We start from the raw sequence: 16,622 nt of genomic DNA, 5'->3' as shown, positions 1-16,622 counted from the left end.
TTCCTCTTTAAATATTGCTTTCATAAATGCGTGGATCAGGCTGTCTTGACTCGCAGTGTCTGCCAAGAGAAGCTTCTGGAACAAAGTCTTCCTCAGAGTTAGGTATCCTTTCATATATATATATATATATATATATTTTTTTTCATTATCTGAGAATCGGCGGATTTAATATCAGTGGAACAGTGGCCATGGAAGATAAACAACTCAGATGTAAAAAATTATAATTTGCTGGACGTTCGTTCCACACGATGTTCCCGAAGCCGGCTTTCCAACTGCCCTGACGGTTAAGAACAGTCATTGGACGGCATTCTCGCCTGTTTTGAGCCAGGAATTTTCGCTTTCATATTTTGACAGATGGGCCGTATTTATTGGCTGTGTCAAGAGGCTGGAATACCAGTAGCTCGCAGGGCTTGTCTGTCTGTGTAGCAGCAGAAAGTCAAGTTACTGTAGAACTTCCAATGCCGATGCTGTGTGATCCAAAGCCAAAGCTCTCTCTGTTGTCTCCCTGAAAATTCTTTTGTGCTCCCCGCACAAATGCTAATGTCCATTGTTTTATTTCTCAAGCATGAATAAAAGATGAAGAGGGTTATTCCCACTTTCTTTCCGTGAGCGTCAGCAATAGAGCAGTGGTTGTGTGTGTGTGTGTGTGTGTGTGTGTGTGTGTGTATGTCTGTCCGTCTGTTTGTGTGTGTGTGTCTGTGTGTTTGTCTGTCTGTGTGTTTGTGTGTCTGTGTGTTTGTGTGTGTGTGTGTGTATATGAAAGACGGATAACTCTAATAACATATTCTCTTCTCTCTCCCCTCTCCCTCTGTGTTTCTCTCTCTCTCTCTCTCCCTCTCTCTCTCTCTCTCTCTGTTCTGTCTGTGTTGTTTCTCTACAGAATGCCAAGCCCTTCTCCTCCTCAGATAGCCTAGCGAAGGTCCAGGAGGTAGCAAGCTGGCTTTTGGAAATGAACCAGGATCTGCTGTCGGGGGGCAGCAGCAGGCGGCGACGGGGGGGGGGTCCCGACGGTGGTCCGGCAGCGCGAGGTAACGCCTCCTCCTCGGCCCGGACGCCCCAGCAGGCGGGCGAGGAGGGCGAGGAAGAGGAGCACATGAACCGGGTGGTGGAGGAGGAAGAGCAGCAGCAGCAGCAGCAGCAACAGGAGAGAGTGCAGCATGACCCCGAGGCGAGCGAAGGAGAGAGGGGCGAGGAGGAGGAACCAGGGTGGGCCCCCAGGGTGTCAGCAGCCAGCAACCTCCCCCAGGGTGACGAGGAAGAGGAGGAGGAGGAGGAAGAGGAGGAAGGAGGAGGAGGAGGAGGAGGCCCCCCCAACGAAGTGAACGGAGGCGCGAAAGGAGCCCGGTGGATGTGGGAGGAGGAGGAGCAACAGCGGCGACGGCGGCAGCAGCAGCAGCAGCAGGAGGACGACGAGGAAGAGGAGGAGGAGGAGGAGGAGGAAGAGGAGAACAACAACAGCGGCAGCCAGCAGGGAGAGGAGGAGGAGGAGAGGGAGGAGAGGACAGAGGGGAGGAGGAGGGAGCGAGGGAGGGAGGACGGGGAGGAGGAAGAGGAGGACGAGGACGAGGAGGAGATGGATCAGGACAGTGATGACTTTGAGCATTCGGAGGAGAGCGGGAGGGAGGAGGAAGAGGAGGAGGAGGAGGGGGAGGAAGGCCTCCATTCGCCCTCCCAAAGGAACAATGTCGTCCCCAACAACAACCTGGGCCCGTCTTCGGGTCGCCAACACCAAAGCTCACCCATCAAGAAGAAGGTAAGAACTGGCCTGAGGCCTGTTGTTTGTGATGCGCTGTAAGGTCATAGGCCACTGACACGACGCTCAGTTGAAAGTGGAGAGGATAATGAAGCAATAAGGATCAGCGTTTTACATGTACATCTTTGCCATTTTATCCGAAATGACTTCCATCAGTAAGTCAGTACACAGGCATTCACACATACAGTAGTACACACTCACATAGACACAGTAGTCCATGTAGCCTCCACTTCTCAAAGAAGATCGAGGTAAGCAGGGCAGAGTACAGAGTATGTCTAGTCTAATTCTCAGACACTTTTTCCCCAAATGAGAAAAGGTCTGGTGGGCCAACACTTTTGCATCACAAGTTTCTGATTGGGAGCTACGCCTCGCAGCTGTGATTCGCTGAAATCAAATGATGACTTTTGTCAGTAAATTCACTCCCACTATGGCCAGGTTTGAGTCATTGATGTTCCAGGCTTGTGACAGGAGCAGTTTTTTTGTTCCCCAAGTCGCTGCATCTGCATGTTTAGCACATCACACCATGCTGATAGAACATGAACACGCTAAAAACACACAACTACACATAACTACATGATCACACACTCCTTGCTTTTGAACAGTCTTAAAACGTGAACTAGGCATGTATCACCAACGCCCACCGAGTACAAAGCAGGACGGCGGTTGATTGACTGTGAATCGAAAACAAGCTGAGTTCGCTGACTAGTATTTAGTGGTCCTAAAACTGTTGTTTGTTATATTGAGTGGGCTCTTTTTTGCAAACACATTTCAATTATTTATTTTTTTCCTGTCATTTCCATGGCTCATAACGATTCCTGACTTGTTACCTACCCCCCTTCACCAGCCGCTGTGCGCTGTGCGCTACAGCCTGGGGACGAGGTTAGAGTGTGTGTTACATCTCACAGGCAGATCCGTGCTAATGACGCACACTCACATCAAATGATTTATAAGCCGTTCCCTCAAGATATAAAATGAGCAGCTGATGGTGATGATGATGATCTATGATGCTCGCCATCATCACTGGAGCAAAGATCCAATGCCACTCTATTTCTAAACCAATAGCTCCCTCTAGTGGGCAAAAGAAGTGACTGCACACCACTACAAGTTTAACGCTGAGAGAAATCTATTCACTGCTCGCTGACCCTGAGAAAGAGCAATCATGAAAACGGAAAAAAAAGACTTAGCTTTGAAATATGATTAAACTACTTCAGCAGCCTTTAACCATTGTGTGTGTGTGTGTGTGTGTGTGTGTGCACCCGCAAGTGTGTGTTCACGGCCCCATTACAATGCTACAGTGAAAACGCTCCATAGGCATATCATATCACACATACATATCATATATATGCAATGCGTTCTAAAACATCTACTGTGCACAGGAGCCTGTTTTAGATCCTATGAGTATGTCTACCACGCACACACACACACACACACACACACACACACACACACACACACACACCGGTCACACAGGGAGTCAGCTTGGTGAGGAACACGTGACGGCCGCTGCCTGCCACGTTGCATACTGAGCTGTGTGTGACATTCATTACAATGTGTCTCTAAGACACATGCTGCCATGTCCTGAGGCGTGTCCTCGTCGAGACCGCTCTGTCCGCAAGAGTCTAGATGGATGTAAAGCTTAAGTGTCTTGTGCTAATGATAACTGGTGAGAGATATCTTGGAGCAGTGTTTCTCTGGCCTTGAGACTGTGTGTGTGTGTGTGCGCGTGTGTGCGTGTGTCACTGAAGCCGAGCTACATTCGGCCATTAAATAGTATCAGGTTTAAACCCCAGCCCAGTCACCTGACAGCAGAGATATGAACCATTCAGAAATAGACTTGCTCAAAAGATCCCTTATGTTTTCACCTAGCAGGTCAGAACTAAACGCACCACTTTAGTTTTGCATCGCTCAAGGGGGTTGACGAAACTTTTTGGTCGGTGTTGAAATTGACGGTGATGGTGATGGATGTTTACCAAAGACGCAGCCCAGTACTCAGTGGACCTTCCCGTCTACACCATCTGTAGCAGCGCCGTGCCCAGCGCGTTGGAGGGATCGCTCCCCCCTGCTCCTCGCCCATCGCTCAGTGGCCTCATGAAGGGAATGCTATTCTCCCCCGCCCGCTGAATCGTTCTTTAATTAGTCCTGAAGATAATTAACGACAGGAGAGGGACAGACGCATCCCGCATGGTGGCCTTCCACCGCCGTGGCCCCTCCCATTAGAGCGTTGTGAAGGACAGACAGAGGCCCCCCCTACACACACACACACACACACACACACACACACACACACACACACACTCATCCTTGGACAACAAAGAGACCAGCAGACCATTTTATTGGACTTGATTTATCACCACTGGGACGTGTGTGTGTGTGTGTGTGTGTGTGTGTGTGTGTGTGTGCGTGTGCGCGCGCGCACGCATGTCTGTGTGTGTGTGTGTGCATGTCTGTGTGTGTGTCTGTGTGTGTGTGTGTGTGTGTGTGTGTGCGTTTGTGGTAGGGGTGCAACGGTTCTCGGTTTTTTTACGGACGGTACGGTTTGCGTTCCACGGCTCAATTCACTAGTGAACCGTGACGGTTTTCGGTTTTCGTTTTCGTTTTTTTTTTTTTTTTTTTTTTAACCTTTATTTTACCAGGAAGTCACATTGAGATTAAAACCTCTTTTACAAGAGAGACCTGGCCAAGACAGGGTCAAAATAGTAGCTTAAAAAACAGTTCAGATAACAAGACAGGACATAAGACAGTGGCAACAATACAATAGACAAACAATGGTAGGGGTATTTACAAGGTGATTAAAACATTGAGAAGTCTAACCAAAGCAGGTACAGCGAGCGGTGACCACATCCTTTAATCTACGCTTTAAGATACTTATGGAAATAAGGGCCTCTAATTTAAAAGTAGTCTGTAGGTCATTCCAAGACCAAGGGCCATAATAAGACAAGCTTGCCCTTCCAACATTGTTCATGATAAGTGGCACCTTGTATTGTAGCCATCTACGAGACCTGAGACCCGAGCCACTCGGTATAGGGATGAACTTCAGGCCCAGATAATTCGGTAAGAAGCCAGAGATGATTTTAAACACAAGAGTGTACCAGTGTTGGAGCCTTCTGACAGAAAGAGATGGCCATCCAACCAGACTATACAGTGTACAGTGATGGGTCCTGAAGGCACTATTGGTGATGTATCTTAGAACCGAATGATACAGGGGGTCTAGCTTGGATAAAGTGGACAGAGAAGCAAACCTATATACTGTATCACCATAATCCAATTGTGAAAGGAAAAGGGCGGAGACAAGACGTTTTCTGGAAGCCAAGGAAAAGCAAGATTTAAATCTATACAGGAAGCCCACTGTACGCTTAAGCTTTATGGCGAGAAGATCAATTTGGCCGCGTTCGTAAATTAGCTCTGAGAGCGCCGGAGCGTCCACGTGAATGCCTCGAACGCGGCCTTTGGTCAGAGGTCGAGTTGGTCTGGAACGTTTGTTTCTGAACCGAACCGTACCGAAAACCGTGACCCAAAATACCGAACCGTACCGAACCGTGGGCCAACTGAACCGTTGCACCCCTAGTTTGTGGTGTCTGTGCGTGTGTGTGTGTTTGTTTGTGTTCTGTGTGTGTGTTACATTAGGCCGGTCCCTTGTCCCCTCAGTTGTCCCTGGAATGTGTCTTTTTCTGCTGAGCCATGTGGCTTCCTCTTTTGCATGTGTGTGTTGGGGGGCCAGCCCCCAGCCCCTGGGCCGCCGCGGCCATGAAATGTGCCTCCTGTTCTTTTTTTTCTTTTCTTTTTTTTCTCATCCTCCCTCAGTCAGCCTCTCCTGTGAGAGTGAGTGGTGACAGATGCGAGAGAACGAGTGAGCCAGGCGGACACCTCAGAGAGAGAGAGAGAGAGATAGAGAGAGAGACAGAGAGAGAGAGCAGTGTGTGCTACATATCATTCTTATCCAAGCACACTCCACACACGGTGGAGTTTTGTTACACTAGTTGTCAGACAGTGTGAAGTGGCCTCACTGCCGTAGTACGCCGCGTCGAGAGGACTGCTCCTTAGCCACAGCTCGCTGCTGCAATGGGAAACCGCACCATGAAGAAGGTGGCGTTGCTGCTGGTGAGTGTGTGTTTGTGTGTCAGTGTTTTTTTAATGTGTTTGTGTGGTAAGGCTCTCTCTCTCTCTCTCTCTCTCTCTCTCTCTCTCTCTCTCTCTCTCTCTCTCGGCTTGTTGACTCTCGAAAAGACAGGAACGTAGCTGTCAGTCTGGTTTTCCTGTGTGCTGCTCACCATCTGACACTGCCTGCTGATAGAAGCCCTCACAGGACCGCTGAATGTCCTTAGTGTGTGTGTCTGTGTGTGTGTGTGTGTGTGTGTGTGTGTGTGTGTGTGTCCACAGTTTGTTCTAAGATGGTTTGATGTGGTGTGAGTGAATAATCATTCAAGTGTTTTTTTCGGGGACTTATATTGCTAAAGATGTAGGCTAGGCCCTAGGTCACACAGCAGAAGATATACTGCACTACACAGCACTTTACTAATTGCATAGTTATTGCATTTTATTTCAGTGATATGTGTATTACAAGTGACATAAGGAAGTTGAGTACGGATGTTCATGATTTCCGTGCTGGAAATCAGAAACGCTGTGTGGCATCTGGAGGATCTGGTAACTTGTACAAACCGCTCAACTAGAATGCAATTACCGAAAGAAAGAGCACTTCAGGTTTTCTTTTTTCTTTTTAAGAGGTGAGAAATGTAACAGAATTGTAATTGGAAGTCCCCAACGGTGACCAGCAAAGGAGCTCTGGCCAGGCTGACTCAGACAGTCCCAAATACCCTTGTGTGTGTGTGTGTGTGTCTGTGTGTGTGTGTGTGTGTGTGTGTCTGTGTGTGTCTGTGTGTGTCTGTGTGTACGCACGCCCCTCAGTTATTGTTTTCAAAGATAAAATAAGTCTGGCCACGGTCGAGTGATGAAAGAGCCAAACACACAAAGACCCCCAATTCCCACGGACTGACAAACCGGCCATGACCTCTTGACCTCTCTCTCCCTCAGCCTGACCCCAAGGTCGCGTCTGTCTCTCTCTCTCTCTCTCTCTCTCTCTCTCTCTCTCTCTCTCTCTCTCTCTCTCTCTCTCTCTCTCTCTCTCTCTCTCTCTCTCTCTCTCTCTCTCTCTCTCTCTCACTCTCACCACCACAGCGCCAAATGGCTAGTCATGACCATCCCTTTACAAGTCCCATTTACATTTGAATTTTTTTGCTATTTAGCAGACGCCTTATTCCAAAGCGACTTACAACCAATACATTTGACTAAGTACGGTAAGTGAATCATCTATCCACTAGTCATAACAGGAAAAAGTCATCTATTCTCACGCCTGGGGCCATCATTGGCAGTCGTCGTGACTTTTTATTAAATGTGTTATTTATGACACAGGAGTAACAGTACGGTGGAGTAGTAGATGTCTCAGGAGAAACAGTGCAGGGGGGTAGTAGATGTCTCAGGAGGGACAGTTAACACTAGAACAGCCATGGGTGTGGTCATTTGACCTAGTGAGTAAAATAAAAATTCGACCTTTGGGTCTTCAGTCTCCGACGGAAGATGGGACCGCTCACTTTGATGTTGGATTGTCCTTCTCGAGGGGCAGCTTAGGGAATAGCATTGATTCGTTCAACAGTGTTTGTGTGAAACTCGCACCTCTGTAATCACCAAATCACCACTGACATCAGGTTAAATACTGTCGTACCAGAAAGAGCGGACGGATTTTCTTTTATATTCTTAGATCATTATGCAGATGCGTTCCTTTAGGACAGTGACGGCTGTGTTTACAAAGTGTTGTTTCATGCATATCAAGTCTGTTTTTCCATCATGATGTGTTGATACAGTGCATTTGGCATGCAGATCCCTGTTGCGAAGCCTTTGGGGGGCGGGGGGGGGGGGGGGGTTAATTCATACTCGGGAGGTCGTTATCTGAAATACAGAGTCAGGATTAAATTATCCGAAAGCCACAAACACACACATTCTGTATAAATAAGGCATCTTAGAGAGAGAGACCTCTTGTTTAGAGTTGCTGGCCTCAGGCCTGGTAGAGGACGTCTTCAGTCTTCTGTATGACCTTTTTGAGTTGTAGACGGTCTGAGATGCTCTTCTGTATGACCTTATAGAGTTGTAGACGGTCTGAGATGCTCTTCTGTATGACCTTATAGAGTTGTAGGTCTGAGATGCCCTTCTGTATGACCTTATAGAGTTGTAGACGGATATGAGATGCTCTTCTGTATGACCTTATAGAGTTGTAGACGGTCTGAGATGCTCTTCTGTATGACCTTATAGAGTTGTAGGTCTGAGATGCCCTTCTGTATGACCTTATAGAGTTGTAGACGGATATGAGATGCCCTTCTGTATGACCTTATAGAGTTGTAGACGGATATGAGATGCTCTTCTGTATGACCTTATAGAGTTGTAGACGGTCTGAGATGCTCTTCTGTATGACCTTATAGAGTTGTAGACGGATCTGAGATGCAGGTTCACAGGCTGGAGTCTGTTCACCACCGGGACAGGGGGTTAAAAAAAGCACAGGGAAAGGATGTGGAGTCTGCTATGGTATGAGAACATACGCGTTTTCGTAGTGAGGTAAATGTGATGAGTGGGGTGTGTAGACACATCTTTGTCTTAAAGGCCTGAGAGAGGAAGAGGAGGAGGAGTGAGAGGAGGAGTGGGAGTGGGAGGAATGTGTGGGTAAGCTCTTCTGGCTGGCACGTCTTGGAGGACAGATGGTGGCTGTCTCTGTCAGCTCCAGGTGCTGTGGGTCTGGGTTACCAGACCACCTCCAGAATTAGACCCGTTCACTCGTCCTCCTCTTACTCCCTCCACCACTCTCTCTCTCTCCCTTATTACTCTCTCTCTCCCCTCCTCCACCACTCTCTCTTCCCCCTGCGTTCCTCTTAAAGGTTCATTGGAGGTAGGCCTATATCATTCACATGCTCCCAGTCGACGCTAGCTTGGGTCATGTTTCCACAAAGTGGAGTGGACTCTTGGGTTTTAACGTCTCGCAAAATGCCGTGCTCTCTCCGTAAGTAACGGGACAGCGAAGCGTTTGGTTTGTCTTTTTTGGCTCTGTATGCGAGAATTGTCCCGTTTACTTTTGTTCCCATTATACTCCTATGTATACAAAATGTTGTCAGTTCTAAATGGAGGAACCGGTACACAAACCATCAAACAAAAGCTGTCAATCTCTAATTTAACCTCATAATAGTTGTTTTTGATATGAAATTCAAACTTTTGCCAAAAGAAGAAACTAATTCTTCACTGTCCCATTACTTACGGGGACGCACTGAATGACTGAATGAATGAATGAATGAATGGTCTTTATTGTCATTGATATAGTACAGGTACCAAACAACGAAATTTGGGAGGGGGGGCTCCCCTGGTGCTAGGAAAGAAAAAAACAACAACAAAAAAACAAGAAGGGAAAGGAGCTGGTTTACACAAATAAAGGCTATGTACACTATCCACTATGCTATACTGTAAAAATAAAACACTGTGCTGTACTCTATGCTATGCTATACCTATTCTAACCTATTGCTGTACTCTATGCTATGCTATACCTATTCTAACATTTCCTATTCTCTGCAACCTTATGTACCCTAGGGTTGTCATATTGCACATAGTGTTATTGCACATTCATTTAAAGTGTCGCAGTTTGCAGGCTTGAAATGTACACATTTGTGCCTCAGCACTACACCTGATTTTCAATCCAGCAGCTGCCATCAATCCGTCCAGACTGTCCAGGGCCCAGAAGGAACCTGAGGTTCTTACTACTGCTTCATACCCCAACCCACATGCCAGGCATTAACATTCTTTTCAATACTGCGGACCTGCTGTGAAAAACGACCTCAAGGGATCGTACCGTATCTGATTAGACTTTCTATTCCAAGCAATGAAACTGTCACGCCAGACACGTCAAGTCAAGTGACGTTCCAATGTGCTGAATGTAAATCGGGATGTGGCCGGTATAGAGTGTACATTTGGCCTCTATCCATCTATCTGATAATTTGGTCTGTGGTTTACTCTCTGCTACGTGGTGAAAGGTGGGCAAGATGTCACGGGTGAATGACAGTACATGAGCTGGTCTACTAAATAAGGATTCAGTGTCAAGCACTAGTCAGACAAGCAACTGATAGGGAATGGGGGTAGGAACTAGAAGGGGAATGGGGGTAGGATCTAGAAGGAATCGGGTAGGAACTGGAAGGAATCGGGTAGGAACTGGAAGGAATCGGGTAGGAACTGGAAGGAATCGGGTAGGAACTGGAAGGAATCGGGTAGGAACTAGAAGGAATCGGGTAGGAACTAGAAGGAATCGGGTAGGAACTGGAAGGAATCGGGTAGGAACTGGAAGGAATCGGGTAGGAACTAGAAGGAATCGGGTAGGAACTGGAAGGAATCGGGTAGGAACTAGAAGGAATCGGGTAGGAACTCGAAGGAATCGGGTAGGAACTGGTAGGGGAATGTGGGTAGGATGTAAGGGAATGGGAGTAACCCTAAGTATGACGTAATTCCTGCACGCTTCAGCTCTCTTGACTTCCTGTGCAGTGAACAACTGAGTCCTGATATTGATGAAGTAGTGATATAGTACGAGGCTTAAACTAGCATCACTCAGGCTCAGAGTGTTGTTTCACGGAAAAGATGTGGGATTAACTTTTACCTCGGAAATAAAGCAGCAGGCCCAGCTGCTGCTGCCTTCCACGGCACCATGCGTTGACAGTATGAACTTTACAAGAAACAGACGCTGGATGTGTGAAATATGCATATTTATCGCCTTTGTGGTGTCATTGCCACATCTGCCCCCCCCGACAAAGAATCCCACGTTAACCATCTGGGCTGGCAGATTAGATGAGGCGCTTGGGCCGACGGCCTGTGTGTAGGCAGAGCCTTGTGTCTGCCGCCATGTGTGTGGATGCCCTTTAACTGGTCTAATCCAGGGGGACAATGAGGGGGGGGGGGGGGGTGTCATAGCCCTTTGGAGCACAAAATGTGAACAAATGGAAGCCGCTGTTGTGGTGATCGTTCTGATCTGTCGGCTGGGCCACACCTCTGTAAGCACTAGTCTGGCTGGCTGGCTTGCGTGTGTGTGTGCGCGTCTGTGTGCGTGTTGTTGGGGGGACAACGATGGGACGGGAACAGGGGGGGGTTCATTGTGCGCATCTGTGTGTGTTCCTGTCTGTTTGTGTGTTTTGAATGTTGCCTGGCATGCCAGCGGCATTGTTCAGTTCCATTCTGGACCTGGAGCCCCTCCAGACAATGCTGCTGCCGGCCAGCAATGCCAAGGACCTTCCTGTAGCAGGATGCCTCCAAGGGTGAGGCGAGGCCCGCCTTTTTATATACATACCTCTGTCAGCCCAGACACGGCATCTGCCCGGCAGCACTGAGGGCAGGCAAGAGCAAGTTCCAGTACAGTACACGGAGGTGCGCTCGGTGACGGATGGCAGGAAGGTTTGGTTGCGTAGTCTCAGATCAGATCACAATTGCTTTTATTACATCGATGTACGGATACAAGGAGTAAAAAAAAAAAAAATCTTGGGTACAGGTTCGAATAGGCATTGGCATTGCAGTAGAAATACACAATCTAAATCAGTAATAGAATGGATAGTCTGCGTACGTTTTCAGACCAGCAGTCAGACACTACAGTGTTTCCCATCAATTACCTAGACTGTTTTCTCCGCTAGCACCCCCCAAACCCCCCCCCCCCCCCCCCCTCCCCAGGTGTATCTCATGGAAGAAATGTTTTTCGTCAGAACCGACTCAGTCTAATAGGGGTTTACAGTCCAGCATCCAGACGATTTCCAGAACAATGACATAAATGATTATTAAAGTTGTTTGCTTGTTATGCGCTGTGAGGAATGAGAGGCTACGTTGTTTTCTAATGGGAGTTTGTAGTTCTTATCATCCCACAGTTGGGGTTGCATTGAAACTGAAGGAGGGTAAACAATTTGAATAATTAACGCCTTGTGTAAAAATGCCCATAGGGGGGCCGTCCTCCCCAAAGTAGGCTATAGCTACGTGTTTAGAAGCAGTCTGTCCTCATAATTACTGCTAAATCATGAGTTGTTTTGCAAAGACCGTTATATATATATATATATAGTTTGTTTGGGTATTTGTTTAAAGAATTTCTGTTCAAGCAGTTAACACCCTTAGGGCCGGTTTCACACACAAGGCTTAAGCCCAGACTAGCCCAGACTAAAAAGCATCTTCAGTGGAGATTTTACATTGAAAGTGTGATTTAGCCGAGGACTGTGAAACCGGCCCTTAACCCTCAGAGTTAGTCAACATTAGTTTGTCTTATTTTTCCTTTTCTTAAATCACCGCTCAACTGTGCAATTGAACACTCTCTTACAGATAACGCGAAACAAAATACTGAATACTGAAATGGCTGTTCTGGAATAAAACGAATGAGATTTTGATCAGGAGACAGCCGGGTCCTGTGTGTCTCTTGATGTGGTGGCTCCTGTTGAATGTTGGAGCGAGCCTTGGTATCAGTGAATCACAGCAATAGCTGCTGCTCTGAGAAACCCGGGCTCACCACTGACTGAGGAACTGGGCTTACTTCCACCCGGATTGTCCCACAAACACTTTATGACGGTGTTGCTCAGTTTTGTCAACGAAACCAGAACCCCCCCCCCACCCCCTATCGTCTCAGTCCACAGGGCCGGCCAGAAGTCCCTGGCGACGGGGCCGGGCTGCGGAGTGGTGATAAGGCCTCCTGGGGCCTCCATGCGTGGCTATGTCACCAACACCTCTACTGGAGTGAATGGAGCGTTGAAACTCCTAGGCTCAGTGGAGGTAGGGGAAGTCTGGATGCTGGCCTAAAACACCGCTCTGCAACACACACCCACGCCTGACAAACAGACACACAGGGCCTAAAGTGGCTGCAGTGGGTTTGCCTTTCAGCTCAGAGATTTGGTTGTCGCCCCTGCCCCGGTGGCCCCCCTGTACCGTCATATCGATGCCAGACTCTCCAGTGTGACAGAGGAGGAAGATAAAACCGTCTGTCAATCAATAGAGGAACTTTGTGACGATCAGAGAAGAGCTCTGTCATACTAGACTCACCACACAATGAGTGACTGGCGTCTGCTGTGTGTGTGTGTGTGTGTGTGTGTGTGTGTGTGTAAATAGACTAACTGCTGTGCAATCACTAAGAAAGACACCTGTCTTTTTCCCCTCTCGTCCTGTTCCCTGACAGATACCGTTAGTGTTTGTTGAAAGAGGTCGTCCTACGGCATGTTTCTTTTCGCAGCACTCGCATTAGGAGGAGAACAAAGAGCCTGTCAATATTTGGAGAGTTGTTTGATCGTTCAGTGGCTTAGAAGCACTGTATGATTATTTTATACGTTTTACCTAAGAATTAAGCTTATACACAGTGCAGTGAAACTTATTTTTTTTTTAAATGATGAAAAGGAATATGCTTGCAGTCCTTATAGCAATCAAGTTAAATTGCCTCATTCTCAAACATCAGCAAAGGCGTACGTCCCCAAAACTTCTCTGGTTCTGGTACTCGCAGAGGCATACAGGGGCCTGATCTGGTGGTCCCCCCAGGTGAGGTGAGGCCGACATGGGCTGCTCCTGGTGGTCCCCCAGCTGAGGTGAGGCCAACATGGGCTCCTGCTCCATGCCCAGCCTGGTTACCCAGCCCTTCGACCCCGTCTGGTGACTTTGCAGCCGTGAGGGGGCTCACCGACAGGGGGATGAATATTTCATTGCAGCCTAATTAAGTGTGCCTTCTTTTGAAGATACGCCGCTGTTCTCCAGAGCTAAGCCCCGGCTTCAAGGCTACGCCGGGTTGTAGCTAGTTGTTGTTGTTGTTGTTGTTGTTTCTGACGATGCAGCGCTGTGTAGCCTAGTTAGCCTAGCACTCTTTAAGCCACTGTGATTCAGAACTGCTGGTTCCGGAGTGTGCAACCAGCATTCAAGAATAAGACTCAGAGATGATTTTGTGTCGTCTTGAGTTTTAGCCTGAGTGCTTGACCTGTCTTCAAGCTTCGAGCAGAATAAGAACATGGATAGCTTATGGTAGCTTATGGCCTGAACTTCGGAGGTCCATAAACCGGTCTTCCGTTACCTGGTATAAATAAAGTTGATCTAATCCAAAACCATTTTCAAACCCCTAACCTCACCTCAGTTGTGTTTGCTATTTACATTTTAACCATTTAGCAGACACTTTTATCGTCTTACAGTTAGAGATTACAGGGACAGTCTCCCTGGAGTAACTTAAAGCTAAGTGCCTTACTCAAGGGCACCCTAGTGGTGGTGTTCCCAGGTGGGATTTGAACTCATGAACTCATGACCTTCTGATCACCAGTCCAACTCACGATCCACTAGGCCACTAACCCCTGTTATGACTCCTGGAGGTCTTTGCTGAGTATGGGGTAACACTGCCCCCTAGAGGGCATCGCGGAAGGCACGGCCTGCCTGCCAGGTTGGAGGGACAGCTGAGTGTGGGCCGTGGGTCGGAGGGTGGGAGACCAGGCGGCCCTGTCTTCCTGGGCTGCTGGCCTTTACCCGTCTGTCTCAGGAATGCCAGCCTGGGGATCTACATCTGCCAGGAATAGTTTGGAGATTGCCAAGGAAAACCTGGGATTAGTTGGGAGACATTTCACTCTTTTTTTCTTTTTTCCCCCACACAAGAACTGTTGGTTGGATTTTAAACAAGGATAGTCAATTGCCTAACAGTAGATACACGTCTTATAATACACAGCTGCTGCTTGTAGCTGAAATACAGTGCCCTGTGTAAGTAATGCGAGGGAAGCATTGTTTTATTTTTTGGGTTCTACAGTCCGTCCCAACGTTCGGATTTGAAATAAAACAATGACATGAGGTAAAAGTTGAGATTCTCAGCTTTTATTGATGGTTTCGGGTTCGTTGGTTTCACTATTCAGACATTGCAACACGTTTTAGACTCTCTGTTTTAGGATTCACCGAAAGGCATAACCTCATAGTCATTATTTACTTAAACTGCAAACTTTTGCAGTACAGTGCCAAAGGAAGAGAAAAATGCCTCACTGTCCCATTATTCATGCAGGGCACTGTATCTCAACCATCTCTCTTGTTGATGTTAAATAATGAACTTTCAGACATGTGGTGGAGCCAGCCAAAATGACTTCAGGGTATTCGTAGACAAGTTGCTTAATACAAAGTTTTCTCGGAGTTTACCCTCCACTTCTGGTCCCTAGAGAGCCAATAAGTGTCAGAGGCCTCAAGGAATGATTTGAATAATGAAGCTCAATTAGGTTCAGACTTTGGTAAGCCTCTATGCCGTGGAACTTATTGTGCTGGGGATGAGATTTACAGTAAATATTTATTAGGAAATTGATTTTGTCAGTTTGGGTGAGAAACCTGCACCTCGTTAGGCTAATGATTCTCCCGTTCGCTTATCAAGCAGGGTAGTCCGATGCGGGGATGTCAGTGCTGTTTCTACAGGCTCGGATACGGTGGGGGGGGCGGGGCAGTGGGGTGAAGTGGAGCGGTGGGGTGGAGCCAGCTTACTTTCGGTTCTACTAACATTTACTTTTTTCTCCGTGAGTGACGTAGGGCTAAGTGCCTTAACTCGAGGGCACACAAGAAGGGGTGGTGTTCCCAGGTGGGATTTGAACTCATGATATTCTGGTCACCAGTCCACTCCACTAGGCCACCACTACCCCTGAGTTGATCAGGCAAGTGTTTGTGTCCGTTTGGATGAAGTTACAATCCTTTATCTATCTGTTAAACGTGTAGGCCCTGTCCACGAGCAGTCCTGTTAACTCTCAGCCTTCTCCCCGCCTTCCAGAGCCTGGCTTGTTGCCGCGCTCCTCTCCCACCTCCGTCCTTCCCCCGTTACCTTTAATTAACCGCGGTGCCTGGCCTGAGGCCGGAGGGTGTAGGTGGCGGTTCCCACACACCGGCTCATCCGCTCTGGAGAGAGACGTGTTCCCCGCACAGAGACGAAGACATGAAGGTCACTCAAACGCCCCCCTCCGCCCACCTGAAGGCAAATACCAAGCACGTCATCGCCGCCACCGCACTGCCTTGATGACACAGCCGTTCTCATGGAAACCCGACTGGTTTCCGGAAACATGACAGAGACATAGCTAGGTCTAATTAAGCAGAGCTGGGCTCGGGGGTGTTAATCCACTACAGAGGGCATGGGGAGGAAGGGCTACCGTATCCCCACCATCCTCACTGATTGGACCCCCGCTGCTGTGTGGGTGTGATGATTGGCTGTCTGCAGACCAGGTCTCTATGACTACCCTGCCTCCTGACAGCTGTGTGGTCTGTACGTGACAGCTCGTGTTCCCTGACCACCTCTCTCACTCTCGCCTCTCGCTTCTCTCTCTCATGTCTCTCTCTCTCTCCCGCACACGCTCTCTCTGTCTCTCTTTCTCTTCCCCCTCGCTCTCTCTCACTCTCGGTCCCCTCCCCCCCCCACCCCCACCATCTCATCACCTCTCCTACAGCTGGATGTTCTAATAAAAGTCCTGGCCCTGGTAACAGTTGCCATGCGAATCCCATAATTCCCCCCTGTGCACTCCCTAAACCCTCTTCGGGAAAACACCTAAGAGGAAGTCTCAAGCAGAGACTCAGGAACAAGCTTCCCCTTCCAGAAAAAAAACTACTAAGCCTGTATTAGAGTGTCACAGCTCAGCCAAAGGATGCAGCCTGCCATACAGAGGAGCCTGGTGTAGTTGGTCCTCTCTCCACCAGAGGGAGCCAGTGATCTGGCTGCCGGGTCGCATGGCCTCCTGCCTGCTGCAGCTGTGCCGCCAGAGCTGCATCCCAGGCGTTACTCACTAAATCAGCTATTTCCCATCTGCCGCCCTGGGCACTGTCCCAGCCTCCTCATCCAGGTGTGTGTGTGTGTGTGTGTGTGTGT

The 16,622-nt window shown here is 48.3% G+C and overlaps 1 protein-coding gene across 1 annotated transcript in view; it reads left to right on the top strand.

The window, feature by feature from the left end:
- Positions 1 to 16,622, top strand: part of fbxw7 (F-box and WD repeat domain containing 7) — a gene marked incomplete at its 3' end in the record, with an annotated part of 176,371 nt that overhangs the window by 64,110 nt on the left and 95,639 nt on the right. Inside the window, exon 4 of the mRNA XM_080535048.1 lies at positions 881 to 1,753. Within this exon, the coding sequence (XP_080391174.1) occupies positions 950 to 1,753 (804 nt within the window). The 5' untranslated portion in view covers positions 881 to 949. The remainder of the gene's footprint in view (positions 1 to 880; positions 1,754 to 16,622) is intronic.

This window comes from Nansenia antarctica (genome assembly GCF_963989245.1).
Source record: "Nansenia antarctica genome assembly, chromosome: 6".
In the NCBI taxonomy this organism is placed as follows: Eukaryota; Metazoa; Chordata; class Actinopteri; order Argentiniformes; family Microstomatidae; genus Nansenia; species Nansenia antarctica.
This window is presented reverse-complemented; position numbering and strand designations above follow the sequence as displayed.